Source organism: Hyla sarda, chromosome 3 (genome assembly GCF_029499605.1).
Source record: "Hyla sarda isolate aHylSar1 chromosome 3, aHylSar1.hap1, whole genome shotgun sequence".
Lineage (NCBI taxonomy): Eukaryota > Metazoa > Chordata > Amphibia > Anura > Hylidae > Hyla > Hyla sarda.
Genome location: NC_079191.1, coordinates 434061211 through 434082331, shown reverse-complemented (window position 1 = coordinate 434082331; position 21121 = coordinate 434061211). Strand labels below are relative to the sequence as shown.

General features: G+C 47.2%; 2 protein-coding genes across 3 annotated transcripts in view; one reads left to right on the top strand and one right to left on the bottom strand.

Moving 5' to 3' along the window:
- LCLAT1 (lysocardiolipin acyltransferase 1) overlaps window positions 1–7006 on the top strand; it is a 135484-nt gene extending 128478 nt beyond the window's left edge. Inside the window, exon 5 of one of the 2 annotated variants that reach the window (XM_056568542.1) lies at window positions 996–7006. In XM_056568542.1, the coding sequence (XP_056424517.1) occupies window positions 996–1495 (500 nt within the window). In that variant the 3' untranslated portion in view covers window positions 1496–7006. The remainder of the gene's footprint in view (window positions 1–995) is intronic. The other variant, XM_056568541.1, reaches the window with a different exon arrangement.
- Window positions 7007–13364: 6358 nt separating this feature from the next.
- On the bottom strand, window positions 13365–19446 carry LOC130360892 (uncharacterized). The gene is made up of 2 exons (XM_056563447.1): window positions 18328–19446; window positions 13365–15087 (listed from the first exon to the last, which is right to left on the bottom strand). Exons 1-2 carry the CDS (start codon window positions 19297–19299, stop codon window positions 15052–15054), a joined length of 1008 nt encoding a protein of 335 aa, XP_056419422.1. The 5' UTR covers window positions 19300–19446; the 3' UTR covers window positions 13365–15051.
- Between the last annotated feature and the right edge of the window lie 1675 nt (window positions 19447–21121).

Below are 21121 nucleotides of genomic sequence, written 5' to 3'. Positions count from 1 at the left end.
TAGAATTTTTACTGCATCCACTGTTTTTGCTGTGGTTTTCCAAAATCACTGTGAAAATGGCTCTGTTATGTGCACAGTTGCAGCCTTAGGGGAGGTGAATAACTGCTATATATCCTGATCCCATAGAGATAACAGCAGTATACAGATAGAGCTGGAGGGGGATGTGTAAAACTACTAAATATCCTGATCCTATAGAAATAGCAGCAGTATACAGATAGAGCTGGAGGGGATGTGTACAACTACTAAATATCCTGATCCTATAGAAATAGCAGCAGTATACAGATAGAGCTGGAAGGAATGTGTATAACTACTATATATCCTGATCCTATAGAATAGCAGCAGCAGTATACAGATAGAGATGGAAAGAAGGTGTATAACTACTATATATCCTGATCCCATAGAGATGGCAGCAGTATACAGATGGAGCTGGAGGAGAGGAGTATAACTACTATGCATCCTGATTCCATTGAGATAGAGCTGGGGGAGGTATATAACTACTATATATCCTGATCCCATAGAGCTAGCAGCAGTATACAGATAGAGCTGGAGGAGAGGAGTATAACTACTATATATCCTGATCCCATAGAGCTAGCAGCAGTATACAGATAGAGCTGGAGGAGAGGTGTATAACTACTATATATCCTGATCCCATAGAGCTAGCAGCAGTATACAGATAGAGCTGGAGGAGAGGAGTATAACTACTATATATCCTGATCCCATAGAGATAGCAGCAGCAGCAGTATATAGCTATAGCTGGAGGGGAGGAGTATAACTACTATATATATCCTGATCCCATAGAGATAGCAGTAGTATACAGATAGAGCTGATGGGAGGTGAAAAAACTATATATCCTGACCCCATAGAGATAGCAGCAGTATACAGGTAGAGCTGGAGGGGAGGTGTATGACTACTTTATATCCTTGACATCTGCAGAGTTAAAAATAAAAAATAAACTTGGCTTCTTTCCTTTTCATTGATTTATATTTTCCTTTCAGGTAACAACCTGGACGCCATCCATGACATCACCGTGGCCTACCCTCACAACATTCCTCAGACCGAGAAACACATCCTCAAGGGGAACTTCCCCAAGGAGATCCACTTCCATGTCCGTAGGTATCCCGTCAGCAGCCTGCCCACCTCTAAGGAAGACCTCCAGCTGTGGTGCCAGGAGCGCTGGAAGGAGAAGGAGGAGCGGCTGCGGACATTCTACGAAGGAGACCGATACTTCGACGTCACCAGGCGCAGCCGGATCCCTCCCTGCAAATCAGAACTCAGGGTGCACGTGATAAAGTTTGCCTCGCTGCTGTACTGGACCTCCTTCACCCTCGTCTCCTTTTACCTAATCTACCTGTACAGCATGGTGCGGTGGTACGCCCTCGCCATGATTCTCATCTTCGTCCTTCAGGAAAAGTACTTTGGGGGACTCGAGCTCATCGAGCTGGAGTGCCACCGGCATCACAGCGCCCGGCAAGCTGCGGCGGGCAAGCAAAAATAACACCGGGCCGTCTATTTATGATACTTTTTGTATTGTCTACCATATTGTGCATGTGAACCGGGTAACCTGAGGCGCTCCAAAATGCTTTGCGTATGTAGTTCACAGCACCTGGGAAGCCTCTGGTTACCCGCTCTTCATGGAAATTTTACAATAATCCCACCATCAACATGGTAAGGTAACATTGGAGAGAGTCCGGAGGTCGGAATACTTTGCCAATTCTCTAAATTCGGTAACGAGACAATCTTCTTCAGAACCCTCCATCCCTTAGGACCATGTTTCATAATCAGAATGCCTCCAACAGTTGCTAAACTACAACTTCCAACATGTCCGGACAGCCAACGGCTGTCCGGGCATGCAGGGAGTTGTAGTTTTGCAACAGCTGGAGGCACACTGGTTGGGAAACACTGCTCTGAGCATTGTTTTTGGTCTCCCATCCACTGCCCAGAACATGATACCTGCTGCTTAGCATGCTGGGAGTTGAAGTTTTGCAGTAACACACTGTTTGGGAAACCCTACTCTGAGCATTGCTCTTGGTCTCCCATCCATTGCCCAGACCACGACACCTGCTGCTTAGCACATTGGGAGATAGAAAACACTGCTCTAAGCATTATTGTTGGTCTCCCATTCACTGCCCAGACCATGATACCTGCTGCTTAGCATGCTGGGAGTTTACATTTTGCAACAACTGGGGGCACACTGGTTATGTAAACACTGCCTTATCGGAGGTTCAGGACGATTCCCCGTTTCCTCCACAGTGCTTATCACTGCAGCTCTGCTTGTTCACATTGCCTTTTGGTTTTCGGCTCAAGCTCAGCTTGAAATTCTTGTTTCCGCTTGTCTTTCTTGATTTTGATAGTTCTAGTTCTCAAAAGAGCTATTCATTGTTGTCACTGGGGGTTCTGAAGAAGTTTCTGACCAGCACCAGGAGGGACTCTCTAGGGGCAAGACATCTTCTTTCTGGGAACAGATAGGAGTCCTCAATCTGTCTGAAAGGTGGGGTTCCCATATATATATATATATATCTCAAGGTATCTTCACTACTGTATTTTTAAAGGGGTACTCTGGCAAAAAACATCTTATTCCCTATCCAAAGGATAGGGGATAAGATGTCTGATCGCAGGGGCCCCGCCGCTGGGGACCCCCATGATCTCCTGTGCGGCACCCCAGTCATCCATGCATGGAGTGAACTCCGCTCCGTGCTGGATGACTGACCGTTACGTACTAGCCGCCACGCCCCCTCTCATGGACATAAATGGAAGGGGTGTGGCGTGACGTTACAAACACGGAAGCTCCAAGCTTCCATGTTCCGGACACCGACGCTGCTGGCCTGGAGATCGCGGGACCCCTGCAATCAGACATATTATCCCCTATCCTTTGGAATGGAGATAAGATGTTTTTCGCCGGTGTACCCCTTTAGGGTCTATTCACACGTACAGTATTCTGCACAGATTTGATGCGCAGGATTTCAATTCATTCAGTTTACATTGAAATCTGCAGCAGAAAATCCTGCGCATCAAATCTGCGTAGAATTCTGTACGTGTGAATAGACCCCTAAGGAACATTTTACCCGTGTTCATAGGAAAAAAAATAGGAGATAAAACACTTTCACAACAGTAAAATATACTGCATCGCTGAATGTACTCGAAGGGTTAAAGGGGTTACCCGGCGTTTTGCAAAATTCATATCCTGTCGGGTGTGTGAAATAATAATAAAAAAAAAAAAAAAAAAGCTAGACTTACCTAGCCCTGGTCCCCCACAGCTACCAATCGTCTCCGTCCAGTCCCCTGATCTTCTGTCTTCTTTCTGCTTCCAAGATGAGCACTTTGTACAGGACCTGCTGGCTCAGCCAATTACTGGCAGCGGGAGTGTCCCACCTCAGTCAGGGATTGGCTGAGTCAGCAGGTCCTGCTCCAAGCACTCGTCTTGGAAGAAGACAGAAGAGCAGGGGGACTGGGGCTAGGAAAATATTACTTTTCTTTTCTATATATTCCAGCAGGATATGAATTTTCACCAAACACCTGATAAAACCACCTGAACACTTTGTCCTTTTTTTTACCGGATCTCCCATAAAATGCAGGAATTGTGTTTTTACACGAAAGTTTTTTGCATTGTGTGTTCAGTAGACAATCAGTAGTTTTCTTTATACTTTATCTATGTGTGTTTTGCGCCATTGTTTACCTTCAATATTTAATTATTTTGTTTTATTGTTTCATTTAATGAAGTCCTGCCAGAAAGAGGAGCAGTCGGTGAGCGGCAGATATATGCCTATTATGAATGTATTCAGTTGCGTCCATTAACAGATCATGCTGAGGGGTCCGACCTCTGGAATCTCCTCGAATGCTGAGAAGGAAGAGGTTAGATCAGTGATTCAACACTGTGTACCATTGTATGGTTGGCTATAAATATAAGATGAATGAGCGCTCAGGCAACAGGTATCTCTTATGGAACCCCCCCCCCCCCCCCCCCAACACGCACGCTCATACAGTCACCTCCCCAAACATGCATGTGTTCTCAATTAGGAGAAAACCATTACCATACACCTCCAATGGCAGCTTATCTCCCTGAGGACAAAAGCATCAGGCAGTTGCGTTGGTCACGATATCCATTAGATGGTTGGCTGACCACCAACACAACACCTAACCCACCCCCCTTCATTTGGAGGTCTTTGATGGTCCGAGATTTTGTATCCCCACGTATATCTTTGTGATATGTCATCACTTTATGAAGATGGTACTGATGCACTACTGTAAATGCCCGTGTTTCAGATATGTCCTTTTTGTATTCACCTGGAGGACTCCAACCTAAGCCAACTCATTTCTGGACAATCGGTGTCGTCGAAAAGCAGAATAAATTCAGTAAAAATTAAACAGTTACCCATGATTAGAAGTCCTCTCCACAAACCCTTACGGTAGACTTGGTGTTTAATCTAAATAGCACAATCAGAAACTAGAATTGGTTGCTCTATAAGTTAGTACAGTCCATCTCTTATAGACCCACATTAAAGGGGTACTCCGCCCCTAGACATCTTATCCCCAGCGGTGGGACCCCCGCAATCTCCCTGCTGCACTAGGCGTTCGTTTAGAGTGTCGGGTGCAGCACAGGAGGCTTTTGACGTCACAGCCACGCCCCCTAAATGCAAGTCTATGGGAGGGGGCATGACAGCCCCGTCACACCCCCTCCCATAGACTTGCATTGAGGGGGCCTGGCCATGATGTCACGAGCGGGGCTTGACCATGCCATCACAAGCCTCCGCCCGCATCGCTAGTCATCCAGCATGGAGGGAAGTTCGCTTCATGCACCAGATGTCTGGGGTGCCGCAGCCGAGATCCTTTGGATAGGGGATAAGATGTCTAGGGGCGGAGTACCCCTTTATGTTACTAGACATCAAATGGAATAAGGTGACCAACGTGAGAAAAGGGTCCATTGCTTTGTAGAACTTCGAGACTGGCTTTAACCAAACCATTAGCATTGATGTTAAGAAATAGGACCTCACCAACCTTTCTGGTTCCTGGAATAAACCTTCAACAAAATATGGCTGCCCTACTTTCTGCCCTACTGGTCATGTTTTGTAATCGAGCATTGTTTCAGTGAGGGAATCTTTTGGACCATTGTCTTCTAGATATAGTCTTCCCTAGTCTACCGTAAAAATGTTGAACTGGAATCTGTACTTTCATAGTCTTTCTGGCACAACAGGTCTCATCATGGGTCAAGCAGCCTCAATTTTCCAGTCTTGTACATCTCCTCCGTCCAAGCAGTGGCCCCGGACTCATGTGTTGCCCATCATGGCATCGGTGACCCAAGGTGTCTGGTCTTTGATATTGGAATATGAATTTTGGATAAGACCTGTATTGACTCTGGATCCTTTGTATCCTTATCGTTGAAAACAATTCTCTAGTCTTTTGTAGCTCATCACTCATTTTCAGCTCTTACAAAGCCACCTTCATGCTACATGATATCCCAGGACTGGATCACAATCTGGAACCTTCTCAAGACCAGAACCAGAAGACTCAACACAGAGAATCCATTATCTGTCCAATAAACTGCTTTCCATCTAATCCCATGAATAATAGATAAGAAAAAATCTTATTGTACCTTGTGTAAAAGTCAGTCTGGTTTTTTGAGCATTTGAAACAATATGAATGACTTTTCAGGAAGAATCGGATAAGATGAGATAAAACGTTGTAACGTATTGTGTTGCAATTTAGTGCCTGTATGAAAGTTTGAGGGTCCTTGCGGCGCACTATAATTTTTCGGACATGTTGGGAAGATATTTTGGCATGGACTTAACTCAAAGGGTGTTATCCAGAACCTTTCACACTTGTCCTATTTAGGAGGCGACCTATTTCCTCTTCTTTTTTGGTTTTCAGGAAACCTTTTCGGAGATAAATCGATGGTTTATGACATATTTCCTTTCTACCTCTTAAAGTTTCTTTCCAACTTTTGGTGGAAAATGTATGAAGATCTGCGTGATGTTTATGGATCTTCTTCCTCGCTATTAGAGGTTGTTACCAATGAGGCCACAATGTTCTTGTCAACTACAATCTCACGAATTTGGAAGTTAGAACAGAAACTTCTGTCCTGGACCATGATCAGGAAAATCAGCTATGAAATCCTTAAAGGGGTACTCCACCCCTAGACACCCAGCATTTGTTTAGAGCGTCGGGTGCAGCACCCGTGACGTCACAGCCATGCTCGTTATGTCATGGCCATGCTCCCTCAATGCAAGTCTAGGGAGGAGGGGGTGTGACGGCCGTTACGCCCCCTCCCATAGACTTGCATTGAGGGGGCATTATATATAAAACAATGTTGATCATTGGAGAACCTCAATCTATCGGGTAAAACCAAACCCTTACGTAAAATATGCACCAAATCTGGATTAGTTCTTGAGTGGAAATTGCTGAAGGTGCATACAAAAGCAAACTCCAAAAGCCAAATCGGCCAATTTTAGCATAACTGGCCACTTTTGTTCTTCTTATAACCTGCTGTTAGAGGTGTCTGGCAGCAACTTATTCCCGTCTGCCCATTGAGAACACATGCACACTTGGCCCAACCGAGCACGTGCATTTAGAGGAAGGCCTGATGATGGAACGTTTAACTTACAGCCTTTAAAAGTGTATTGGGGTGGGGGGAGAGTTAACCCTTCGATGAAGACTATAAAGTGTATGGGGGGGGGGGTTAACCCTTTAATGATGACTATATGACCTAGATCAGTGTTCGCCAAACTATGGGTGTTGCACGTATGTTGCAAAACTACTAAGTTTGCCACCAGTGGAGGTCCACAGTTTAAGGGTACGTTCCCACACGGCGTATACGCAGCGTATTTGACGCTGCACAAAATTTACGGCAGCAGCGGGAAATACGCTGCGTATTCCTCGCTCACTATACACACAGGGCTTTCCGGCGGCAGCCCTATGTGTGCAATGAGTTTTGGAGGCAGAGCTGCACGTCACAGTCACGCCGGCACACGGCCCCGCCTCTAAAACTCACTACACGCGTAGGACTGCCACCGGAAAGCCCTGTGTGTATAGTGAGCAAGAAATATGCAGCGTATTTCCCGCTGCTGCCGTAAATTTTGCGCAGCGTCAAGTACGCTGTGTATACGCCGTGTGGGAACGCACCCTTAGGTGCACTGCCCTGGAGAACGTGCACATGATGTTGTCTTCGTGGCCTTCCATAAACACTCAGACTAGATTTCTATGTTTTAGTGAATCTATGGGATTTTGTCAGAATCTGCTATGATTTAATATCCATGGGATGGTTAGACTATCACATATGAAGGGAAATGGTGTGGAGATGTCTGACAACCGACTGCTCATCTCCATAGGATTCATATATGTTTGTTTGTACCATGCAGGAATCACCTATCAAATCTTTAACCTTTAGGATCATGGGCCACTTTGTAAATAGGATGAGTTTCAGCTACTTTCCTCTTGTCCAGAGCCAACTTCTTCCTACTAAGTTAACCCTATTTAATCTAGAGAAGTCATCGAAAGCACCATTTATATGAGGCAAAAGCTGGTTACCATTTTCTTGTGGTCTGGAGATATGGATCACGTTATTACAACAATGTTATTCTTGATAATGCAGGACAATCTAACCAACCAAGACACTGTTCTGTAGACTTTTAGTAAGTGTTTGGCCCGATCCAACCATGTTGGGAATTGTCTGGTTGTATTATCCAGGATATCCTCTGGACTACAAATATTTAATTTAATATATTATTTATGGTCTATTGAAGGACTCAATCAATGGAGACACTGACCTCCATTTTTATAAGGGACCCACCAACTGTTGAAGACTTTGTACTTCGTTCTAGAAGAAGTTATCTACCGTAACTAAAAATTGTTTACAAGCAACATGATAATCGTGTAAAATAACAATAGGAATGATACTCCCCACAATCCCCACGTCTACCAATGCTTGGCCGTTCTCTCTTCACCGAGCCATACAGATGATGTGGACTGACTGTAAGGGATGACGTGTGAAGAACATTGTGAAGTCAGGGATTGGGTGCAGAGGTCACATGTCATGTTGTTAAGCCATTACCAGTACTGGGTAAACAGAGACAAGTGGTGGGGGGAATCGGGGAAGCATCTGGCACAGGAGCGGAACGTGAGGGATATGGACTCCTTCGAAACCTGCCCAGTGACTCAGGGGCAGCCATAGTAGAGGTTATAGACCAGCACTTCTGTGGCTGGTGGTGCACATGGTGGGGGAGATCCAGGCATATGAAAAGAAGTAAACCCAGCACTCACCAATGCTGCTAAATGTAGAGAGGTTTATTGTTCCATATTCATAACGTCAGTGGTACAGATACAGGACGCGTTTCGGCAATTGCCGAAATGCGTCCTGTATCTGTACCACTGACGTTATGAATATGGAAAAATAAACCTCTCCTGATTTAGCAGCATTGGTGAGTGCTGGGTTTACTTCCAGCCATCGGTTTAGTCGAGGACGACATAGAAACATTTGTCATGGAGAACCCTACCAAAATATATGGAATCAACCCTACCATTGCTTCTTCACTATACTGTGCCACCCTGTAAAAAGCAGCCATCAGAAAGAAGGATGCCTTACAATATTTTAGGTTTTTGTTGGTCCATAACTAGTCAGTCGTGGGTAACCTTGTATGCCACAAAACATTGCTTCATAGCTCCAGGCTCATACAGGAAACCTACGGCCAGGAGATTGAGGGTGGACTCAATGCTAGTCGTTCAGTCATCTGTGATGGCAGCAGAGGTCACATGTCATGTTGTTAAGCCATTACCAGTACTGGGTAAACAGAGACAAGGAGGGGGCAGATCAGGGAAGCATCCGGCACAGGAGTGGAACGTGAGTGCTACTCCTTGTGTGTTATGGACTCCTTAGAAACCTGCCCAGTGACTCAGGGACAGCCATAGTAGAGGTTATAGATCAGCATTTCTGTGGCTGGTGGTGGACATAATGGGGGGAGATCCAGGCATATGAAAAGAAGAAAACCCGGCACTCACCAATGCTCCTAAATCAAGAGAGGTTTATTGTTCCATATTCATAACGTGAGTGATACAGATACAGGACGTGTTTCGGCCTGTATCTGTACCACTGGCATTATTATGGAGCAATAAACCTCTCTTGATTTAGGAGCATTGGTGAGTGCCGGTTTTACTACTTTTCAGTGCCAGCCAATGTTGGGCAACGTCATAAGCCACGAAACATTGCTTCATAGCCCCAGGCGGATACTGAAAACCTGCGGCCGGGAGATTGAGGGTGGACTCAATGCTAGTCGTTCAGTCATCTGTGATGGCAGCAGAGGTCACATGTCATGTTGTTAAGCCATTACCAGTACTGGGTAAACAGAGACAAGGAGGGGGCAGATCAGGGAAGCATCCGGCACAGGAGTGGAACGTGAGTGCTACTCCTTATGTGATATGAACTCCTTAGAAACCTGCCCAGTGACTCAGGGACAGCCATAGTAGAGGTTATAGATCAGCACTTCTGTGGCTGGTAGTGCACATGGTGGGGGAAATCCAGGCATATGAAAAGAAGTAAACCCGGCACTCACCAATGCTGCTAAATATTGAGAGGTTTATTGTTCCATATTCATAGCATCAATGGTACAGATACAGGACGTGTTTCGGCAATTGCTAAAACGCGTCCTGTATCTGTACCACTGATATTATTATTATGGAGCAATAAACCTCTCTTGATTTAGCAGCATTGGTGAGTGCCGGGTTTACTTCTTTTCAGTACCAGCCAATGTTGGGCAATGTCGTATGCCACAAAACAGCCCCAGGCTGATAAAGGAAACCTATGGCCAGGAGATTGAGGGTGGACTCAATGCTAGTCGTTCAGTCATCTATGATGGCAGCAGAGGTCACATGTCATGTTGTTAAGCCATTACCAGTACTGGGTAAACAGACAGGGGGAAGGGGGATCAGGGAAGCATCCGGCACAGGAGCGGAATGTGAGTGCTACTCCTTATGTGTTATGGACTCCTTAGAAACCTGCCCAGTGACTCAGGGACAGCCATAGTAGAGGTTATAGATCAGCATTTCTGTGGCTGGTGGTGGACATAATGGGGGGAGATCCAGGCATATGAAAAGAAGAAAACCTGGCACTCACCAATGCTCCTAAATCAAGAGAGGTTTATTGTTCCATATTCATAACGTGAGTGATACAGATACAGGACGTGTTTCGGCAATTGCCAAAATGCGTCCTGTATCTGTACCACTGGCATTATTGTGGAGCAATAAACCTCTCTTGATTTAGGAGCATTGGTGAGTGCCGGGTTTACTACTTTTCAGTGCCAGCCAATGTTGGGCAACGTCATAAGCCACGAAACATTGCTTCATAGCCCCAGTCGGATACTGAAAACCTATGGCCGGGAGATTGAGGATGGACTCAATGCTAGTCGTTCAGTCATCTGGTGAACAGTAACCAGGTTATTACGTGAAGTTGCACTTTATATAAAAAAAAAAAAAAACAGCAATCCAAGCCAAACCCTGATGTGGATAAGGACTATTTATACGGCTCCCTATAGAGTAGCGTCCTGTTTGTGTGTTTTTATAGCTTTGATGTAAATGACGAGCAGTGTCCATAGCGAAGGTGATAAAAGATGCCATAGTTCTATCCAGGGCGTATATGACCTAAGAGAACTCGTCCGTTGAGGCTTTTTTATTTACAGGGTTTATTTATATCATTCTGCTTTTTAATGATTGTTTTCTGTTTGATATTCTGATCCTCTTTCTTTCTCCAATAATCCTCGTTTTATCCCTTTATCAGCCGGCACAGTCACTTTCTCTGATGTGTTCGCTCATTTCCCTTTTGTAATCATTTGTGAAGGGATCAAATGTGTTGTAGACCCTTTGAAAAGTGCATTGTTACTGTGTATGAATAAAAAAAGATTAAAACTTTTCTCATCCTCGTGGTTAATATTCTGCAGCAAAAATCTGTGGAAAAAAGGGCATCTACCAAAGTCATATAATGGAAACAGAGGTAGGTGCTTCACCAAGACCCTTGCGCCCTAGGGGACCCAAAATCTGCTTTTATATATAACAGCACACCAGAATTACATGGAAAATACATCATACATCACATGACTTATCCTGTACTGATCCTGAGTTATATCCTGTATTATACCCCAGAGCTGTACTCACTATTCTGCTGGTGAGGTCACTGTGTACATACATTACATTACTTATCCTGTACTGATCCTGAGTTATATCCTGTATTATACTCCAGAGCTGTACTCACTATTCTTCTGGTGAGGTCACTGTGTACATACATTACATTACTTATCCTGCACTGATCCTGAGTTATATCCTGTATTATACTCCAGAGCTGTACTCACTATTCTGCTGGTGAGGTCACTGTGTACATACATTACATTACTTATCCTGTACTGATCCTGAGTTATATCCTGTATTATACCCCAGAGCTGTACTCAATATTGTGCTGGTGAGATCACTGTGTACATACATTACATTACTTATCCTGTACTGATCCTGAGTTATATCCTGTATTATACTCCAGAGCTGTACTCACTATTCTGCTGGTGAGGTCACTGTGTACATACATTACATTACTTATCCTGTACTGATCCTGAGTTATATCCTGTAGATCTTTTATTAAAATTTCAAACATAACAATAAAAAAATTACAAAACATAAACATATCATATCCGACAGAACATATCAATATAATGATCATAAAACCATCACCATAGCATAAAATACAACACCGGTCCACCCCACACTCATTCCTGCACACAAACAAATATATACAATATTTACAAAAGACAGATTCCTATAATACCCATACCATACTAATAAACTATATACACTAATATACACTAATACTAAATGTGATTTTCCTGGCCCAGTTGCAATACCAAAAACCCAATACCAGTAATATACCAAAAGAATAACAACAACAACAATAATAATATATACAAAATAATAAAAACCAACACAAACAAAATAACACCACTTTTTTTTATTTTTCTATTTTTTATTTTTTATTTTTTTTTGGCCCTGAGCTGGTCCCGCATCCCATGCCCCCAGTACATGTTACCAGACGTCCATGAACCAGTCCAGGATTTTCTGTATATATAAAAGTCCCATACAAACCCCCTCCCCCCTTTTTAACCCACCACCCAACCTAAACTAAACCCAATCCCCAGGTGGCATCACACAATATATACAATATATACATTACATAAAATATACACAGACTAACAATATATAAGTATACAAATAGACTACAACAATAAATACAATAACAAATACATATAACACTATAAGCCAAACAACAAACCCCTAAAGCTCAAGTTCAGCGCCTGCAAGCCCTATATTACCATAAACCAACTGCTCAAAACAAAAAGACTAATGTGCCAGCATCAGCCCACCACCAGGGGGAGACAACAGGCTAAGGCACTTTAAAGGCAGAGCCCCTCCATAGACGAGAGGCCCTGCCAGCACCCAGCCTCTCGTACTCCAGAGAACGCACCTTCACCAGGTCACCGAGAATGTTCCTAACCACCACATCCACAGGGAGGATTTTACGCTGCGTCGACACTAAACACCGTGCGTTCCACGTGTAGTACCTAACCACTGAGCTGACTAGGAATAAAGTGCACCGGTCCCAGCCTCCAAGGTTTCTGAATGCCCCATAGGCCCATTCCGCATAGGAGAGACTGGCCAGCCGAGGCCAACCAATGGAAGCGCCCACCCTGGTGTAAACCTCTGTGTTAAAGGGACAATGAAGCAGAAAATGCTCCATGCTTTCCAGCATGCCTCCACACTCTTCGCGGGGACATCCCCGGTCATCAGAGCTCCTGCACTTCAGATTGTCCCTCACACACAGTTTCCCATGGAAGCAGCGCCAAGTCAAGTCCCAAAACTTCAAGGGGATCCTGATAGAATTCAAAAGCTCTAAACCCACCTCCAGATCCCGACTTGGGCAGTCCTTGAGCGCCAATGGCCTCTGGAAATGAGAAGACAGGACCCTCTTGTCAAGGAATTTCCTCGACAGAGTCCTAATCTCCCCCATCCCCAGACCCCACCGACGAATAACCTTCAGAACCGGGGTAGCGTAAGCCGGGAGATGCCCGTGTGGTGTGCGAAGATCCTTCACTTGCCCTCCTGTCTCCCATTCCTGGAAGAAAGGCCAAAACCATCCCCTACAGGAGGATACCCACGGAGGAGCCCTCTCTGACCAGAGGTTTGCTATATTGGTCTTAAGAAAGGTATTCACTAGGAATACCACAGGGTTGACCATACACAACCCCCCTAGTCTCCTTGTACGGTAAGTAACCTCCCTCTTCACTAGGTTCAGTCTGTTCCCCCATAACATTTGGAAGAACACACTGTAGACCCGGGCCCAAAGAGGTTCTGGCAACATGCATACACTGCCCAGGTATATCAGTAAAGGGAGCAGGAATGTTTTGATCAGGTTAACCCTTTCCCGGAGGGTCAAAGACCAACCCTTCCACTGATCCACCTTCTGAGCGGCGATCTTAAGCCTGCTGTCCCAGTTTTGTTTGGGGTAATCCCCTTGGCCAAATTCGATGCCGAGAACTTTTGCAGATTCCTGGGGCTCTGGAAGGGCGTCCGGGAGATCAAAATTAGGATCTCCCCCTCCCAGCCAGAGACTCTCGCACTTATCCCGGTTGATCTTGGACCCGGATGCCTCCGAGTAGCGGTCCACCTCTGACATCACCCATCTGCCCTCCTCTTGTGAGGAGACAAACACGGTGACATCATCAGCATACGCTACCGCCCTCAGAGCCAAATCCGGCACCGCCAGGTCCATTCTCACCCCCGCCAACGGTCCACAATCAATCCTCCTAAGGAAAGGATCAATTGCAAACACGTACAGCAACGGGCTCAAAGGACAACCCTGACGGACACCAGACCCAACCTCAAAAGAGCGGCCAATCCAACCATTCACAAGCGGGAAACTCTCTGCCCCTGCGTACAAGGTCTTAAGCCAATCAACAAACCCCCCCGGCAGGCCATATCTCAGAAGAACAGACCAGAGGTACTCATGGTTAACCCGATCAAACGCTTTTGCCTGATCCAAGGACAGCAAGTACCCCTTCCAGTGGCCAGCCCTACCCTGCTCCACAGCCTCTCGGACACTGAGCACAGCACTAAATGTACTGTGGCCCGGAACAGAGCAATGCTGAGCCCCCGAAAGGAGCCGGGGTGCAAACTCCACCAGCCGGTTAAACAGCACTTTTGCCAGAATCTTTCGGTCCACATTGAGAAGCGCTATGGGACGCCAATTCTCAATGTGGAACGGGTCTTTACCCTTTGACAGGATGATCAGCGCTGACCTCCTCATTGACTTTGGCAGAGTGCCCGAGGATAGACACTCATTAAATACCTCGGTCAACAGGGGAACCAAAGTGTCCTTAAAGGTCTTATAGAACTCAGATGTTAAGCCATCTGGACCGGGTGACTTCTTGAGGGCAAGCCCATCAATAGCCATCCTGACTTCCTCTTCCCGGATCATCTCTGTCAAAACGTCAAGAGAGGGGTCTACTCCTAGTTCAGGGATGGTTTCAGCCAAGAAAGCTGACACCTTATCCCGATCTAGATCCTTCCTTCCCAAGAGGTGCGAGTAAAAGGATCTGACGACCTCCAAGATCCCTGATCTGGACCTTTTCAAGGATCCCGTACTATCAATCAGTCCTGAGACTACCTTACTATTCACTGACATCTTGCAGTTTCTGTAAGGGTCGGGCGAGCGGTACTTCCCGTAATCCCTCTCAAAAACCAAAGATGCGTGCCTATCGTACTGACACCTCATCAGCAAGGATTTCACTCTGGAGATATCATCACGACTACCTCCAGTCGAGACAAGGTGCTCAAGTTTCTTCCTCAGGCCCTGGTACAAACGGTACCTGTTTAGGCTTCTGAGGCCTGAGAGCTGGCGGAAGAATCTCGCAACCCTTTTTTTGAAGATCTCCCACCACTCTGACTTACTGCTACAAAGGCCCAGCAATGGTACCTGGCTCTGAAGAAAATCCTCAAAGGACTGTCTTATCTCCGCTTCTTCCAAGAGAGACGAATTCAGCTTCCAATAGCCTCTGCCCATCCGGGGGGTCTCTGTAACATTCAGAGAAAACAAAATTAAACAGTGATCGGAGAACTCCACCTCAACAACAGACACTGCTGAAGAGACGGCCTCCTCCTTTAAATAAAACCTATCTATCCTAGACCTACAACTACCCCTATGATAGGTGAATCCCGCGTGGCCTGGGGTGTGCCGGATGTGGACATCCACCAGGCGAGCCTCACTCGCTATGCTATTTAGGGCGACGCTATCATAAGTCAGCTTGTCTCTGGCACCTCCCCTGTCTTGGGGCCTCGTGACAGCATTAAAGTCCCCTCCAAAGACCACCTGCCGACTTGTAAAAAGATAGGGCTTGATCCTCATAAAGAGACACTTCCGGTCCCACTTAGACTGTGGGCCGTAGATGTTAATAAGGCGAAGTTCTTGTCCCTTCATGAGGACATCTAAGATCAGGCACCTCCCCATTTCTAACTCGATAACCCGTCGGCATTCTACCGCTGCGGTAAAAAGGACCGCCACTCCGCTATACGGCTCGGCCCCAAGAGACCAGTAGGAGGGCCCATTCCTCCACTCTCTTTTAGCCTTGTAGATAGATGACATATCTGTTAGCCTGGTCTCTTGCAAAAATAAAATATCAGCATTAATATGGGCAAAAAAATCATAGGCCGCAAATCGAGCCGTATCTGACTTTATGCTGGCAACATTAATGGATGCCAGAGTCAACGGAGAGGGTGCCGCCATCAAGGGTGATTGAGTTAGACAGCTTTCTTTTTCCCACCATCCTTCCCATCCACCCCACCACCCTCCTCATCAGATGATGGTTTACCCCTTTTTAGTGAGATGGATGTGTCCATTTTCCCTTTATTTACATTTTCCTCGTCCCCTGACTCTGAGCCAGTCCCCCCCCCTGAAGACATAGGTTCCCCAGGGAGAGAGGACTCAGGGTCCCCTGTGGGCCCCACCGCAACATCCGGAACCTCACCCCCAGCCTCCTCCTCTGAAGAGGAAATGTCGCGGAGGGCTCGGAACCGGTTGGAGAGACCAATCAGAGGGGGGTCAGTTGTACCTTCCTTTGGCATCTGGCGGGTGGGAGAAGATTTTAAATCTCCCTTTTTCTTATTCCTCCGAGTACCCCGCTTTGTTTCTGCCCATCTCCCTCTGTCCTCATCCACGCTCTCACCATGGGAGGACAGCGAGGAGACAGTATCCTCCTCTTTGTGGATCCTTCCAGTCTCCTCATCCAGTTCACTATCCCCCAGGGCCTCAGCAGTAACACTGGTCGCAGGGACAGGATCAGAAGCCACCTCAGCTGGCTGATGCTCCAGTGACTCCCGAATCTCCCTATCCCTTTGACGCTTCTTGAGACGCCTCAGTTGGGCAGGCGTCTTCTGCTTACTTTTCTTCCCTGGCCCCTGCACCCCTTCATCCCCGCCAGCCATCCCCCCAGCAGAGTTCACCTCATGGCTTACCCCCACTGGGGCAACAACCGCGTTGACAAAGGAACGAGGGCAGCGACTGAATGGGTGACCTAAGTCACCACACAGGTGACACCTAATCTCTGCACAAGATGCAGCGAGATGGCCTATTTCCCCACACAGAGTGCACTTCTGCACAGTGCAATTGGCACTAAAATGTGTGGGGTCACCACATCTGTGACAGAGCTTCGGCTGACCCTGGTAGAAGATCTGGATACGATCCCTTCCGAGGAAGGTCGCAGATGGTATATGGGTAACGGTGTTTCCTGAAAGCTTAAGCTTGACCATAAACGTCCAGGCCCCTGACCAGATGCCATATTCATCCCTGTTCTTTTTTGGGACCTCCACCACCTCTCCATACCGACCTAGCCACGTCATGATGTCAATACAAGAAAGTGATTCGTTACGGGTTAAAACGGTCACTTTCTTGACATTGTTTTGGCGAGACACCGCCTGAATGGCAAAGTCTCGCCAGCCGGGCTCATTCTTTACCAGCTCATAATTTGACCAGAAGAGCTCAAGCCCCTCTGGCCGAACAAAGCTGATATCGAACTCAGGGGTACCATAAGGATGTATTAAGGCGTAGATGTCAGCTGCCTTAAAGCCCAACTTCAGCAGAAGCTCAACAACTTTAGATCTTGGAGGACATGTATCACTGCCTCTCCACCTCAGCCGGACCACATTCCTTCGGAGACCACCTGGCCCGGCTGTTGGGAGGGACCACACAGTATCCCCCCCTCTTTCCTCTCGGAAGGCTGAAAGACCATGTCTTTCTATCCAAAAGGATAGATCAACCTCCCTACCCTCTACATTGATTGATCTCTCCCCTCTCCTTAAGGCCCCCAGGAGACGCTGCTGCAAATTGCCCCCCCCAGAGCCAGAAGACGAGGAAGGTGCCCCCCTCCCCCCAGCGGTGACATTTGCGTAGCTGCGTACCGGTGCTGCCACCGCTGGGGGTGCAACTGGACCAGGCCCTACATCCCCACCACTAATCTGTGCCCCTTCACCACCCTCCTCCACATAATCCATACTCACACCATTATTGCCTGTTTTAGCTGATGTGCCCCCCATACCTCCACCCGTGCTACAGCCCATGCTACAATTCACTCCAACATTAACCTCCTCATTCATACTGGCTGGACCGGTGCGTTCTGGTGCAGATAGTGTACCATCAGCATCACTGGGTACCAGAGCTGGAGCCACCACCACAGGACAGGTCACCGGTCCTTTATACAAGGACCGGGAAGCCTGCCTAGCCTGTTTATTAGTGGCCCCAGGCCTGTTTTTACTGGTACCCTCCGCCTCATCAGTACTGGAGTTTTCTGCTCCTGGGCGCCGCTGTTCTGGATAAGCGGCGCCAATACAAAATAAAGGTTTTAGTCCAGTCTTTCTGGGAGGCGAAGACATCTTGGCCCCAGCAGCTCTTTCACGATGACACCGCTGCTCCAAAGGAACAGCAGTGCCAACGCTCAGAGCCACCGGAGCTCCCGCAGCTGACTCTGGCACAAAGCTGCCCCCCCCTCCCGTTAGGGAGCAGCCCAATGTGCCAGAGCCATCCATGCCCATCGCTGGGCAAATATCACTGTCCGACCTCACAGCCGATACATTGTCTGCTCCACCACTGTTACTACAAACAGCGATGGAGCTCACCGCCACACTAGACTCCATACTCTCCCCACTCTCCTGCACTGAGTCCACAGCAGAACTCAGGCTGGGCTGAGAAATGGGGTTCACACAGTGAGCTGACCCTGCGGCCAGTCCGGGGGGCTCAGGGAGGGGGGTATATACAAATGTTACCTGCTCCTGGAGCTTGGTCTTCTTTAGCTTCTTTTTCCTTCCCCCAGGTGCCTCCTCTGGTAACTCATCCCCAAACGTGAAGTCCTGGAGGCGACCTGGGGACTCTAGGAGCTGGATCTGGGCCATCAGCGCCCCTCCCTGGTGACTGGTGCTGCTCTCATCCCCCGAACCGCCAGAGCCACGGCCAGATGACATCGCCACTTGCCCTGCAGGGAGCCCACTGTATGGGGTCAGATGTTGCAGACCCCCGGGTGGATTTGGCTCAACATTATCGGCCTCCGCAGCGTCCCCTTCCTCCTCCACCCGTGGCTGAAGCCCCCTCAGCCGTCTCTGCTTCTCTCTCTCCATTGTATGAAAGCGGTCTTCATTTAAAAGTTTTTCCCTAAATGGCCCGCTGTTCTCTAAAATAAAAGTTCTCTTCTTCTCCAGTATCCTTATTTCATTTTTCAGCTGTTTAATCCGGGCTGACAGCTCAGCTTTCTGTCGTTTCGCCGCAGTTTCCATCAGGGCTTTTGCTTCCCGTACCTCCTCCTGGAGCCTATACAAGCTGCCCCTTGCTTCCTCATATCCACGGATGTGTTCTGCCACACGAGAGTTATGGGGGACTCCAGACTCCCGGGCCCTAGGCATCCCCCAATCCTCCTCCACACATCCGTGGGCATTTAGCTTTGCACCAGGAGGAGTATCACAGTCCACATTGTCAAGCCTTGTTGTCACAGTACCTGTGCTTCCGGAACTTCTTGCACTTGTAGTCCCACAACTTGCAGGGCCAGCCTTGCGGCTGCTCTTTGTCTCTACGGGTTCAGGGGTGGCTGGAGATGCATCGCTGCACCTCCTGGCAGAGCGCCTCAACCCGGAGACCTCTGATGCACTTCCTGACGCTGGTCCCTCCACACCTGGTCGCTGGCTCCCCCTGCCCCCCGCGGACCTGATTCGGGGGGCAGGTGTTGGGGTTCTCCTCTCCTCACTCATGCCTGAACACACGCTCTCCCTCTGGGGAAGGAAGAACGCTGTCCGGCACAGATGACACGGCAGAGCTCAGAGCGCACACACACCAAACAATCCAGCAAACGACTTCCTCCACACTCAGCAGACTCACAGGAAGATGCTCCCTCTAGTGGCCAGACTCCAGAGCTGTACTCACTACTCTGCTGGTGAGATCACTTTGTACATACATTACATTACTGATCCTGTACTGATCCTGAGTTATATCCTGTATTATACTCCAGAGCTGTACTCACTATTCTGTTGGTGAGGTCACTGTGTACATACATTACATTACTTATCCTGTACTGATCCTGAGTTATATCCTGTATTATACTCCAGAGCTGCACTCACTATTCTGCTGGTGAGATCACTTTGTACATACATTACATTACTGATCCTGTACTGATCCTGAGTTATATCCTGTATTATACTCCAGAGCTGTACTCACTATTCTGTTGGTGAGGTCACTGTGTACATACATTACATTACTTATCCTGTACTGATCCTGAGTTATATCCTGTATTATACTCCAGAGCTGCACTCACTATTCTGCTGGTGGAATCACTGTGTACATACATTACATTACTTATCCTGTACTGATCCTGAGTTATATCCTGTATTATACCCCAGAGCTGTACTCATTATTCTGCTGGTGAGATCACTGTGTACATACATTACATTACTTATCCTGTACTGATCCTGAGTTATATCCTGTATTATACTCCAGAGCTGTACTCACTATTCTGCTGGTGAGGTCACTGTGTACATACATTATATTACTTATCCTGTACTGATCCTGAGTTATATCCTGTATTATACCCCAGAGCTGTACTCACTATTCTGCTGGTGAGATCACTGTGTACATACATTACATTACTTATCCTGCACTGATCCTGAGTTATATCCTGTATTATACTCCAGAGCTGTACTCACTATTCTGCTGGTGAGGTCACTGTGTACATACATTATATTATTTATCCTGTACTGATCCTGAGTTATATCCTGTATTATACCCCAGAGCTGTACTCACTATTCTGCTGGTGAGATCACTGTGTACATACATTACATTACTTATCCTGTACTGATCCTGAGTTATATATCAGACAGGAGGCTCATATCTTATGCATTATTCTTTCTTTAATAATGCCCACAGCAGAACACTTAGGTAATCAACTCAATAAAAGAAAAAACTACAACTCCCAGCAGTCCTAGAACCACAGAAGCCACTCCTCGCCTGTAGCCCCTATATAAGGACTGCCCACGTATAGATCCTCCTCTTTCTTTCTGCTCATAGCAGACCCAAGATAAGTGTACTCTATATATTACTTCTATCTGTTTTATATATCTGTTATTATTATTATTGTATTATTATTAGTATTATTATTCTATATCTGGACCTAGTGTAGTACTTTTTCCAAGTGATTAAGTACTCACAGGCCTCATTTCTGCTCCTTGTTTTCTCTCCTATTTTCGCTTTCGCCCGAACGCCGGAGACTCCCGGTACTGGGTTTCTCTCTCTGTCACCGTTCCGACACCTCTCGTCCTCCGCTCATTCCTATTTCACTTTCCCCTCCCCCCCCCCCCCACCTTTTCGCCATTTTGCGCCTTCTTCTTCGTCCCGAGTTCGCGCGCGCGGCCTAGGGGCGGAGTATTCTCGGCATTGGCCGCTTCTCATTGCGGCCTGCGCTCGGGAGGGGGCGGCGTTTCTGCGCGTCATAGGGAAGCGCTCCTGCGTCCTCCTATCAGGGCCCAGAGGGACGTAGTCTCGCGAGACTTCGTCTCCTGGGTACAGGGACTTTGGGCTCCC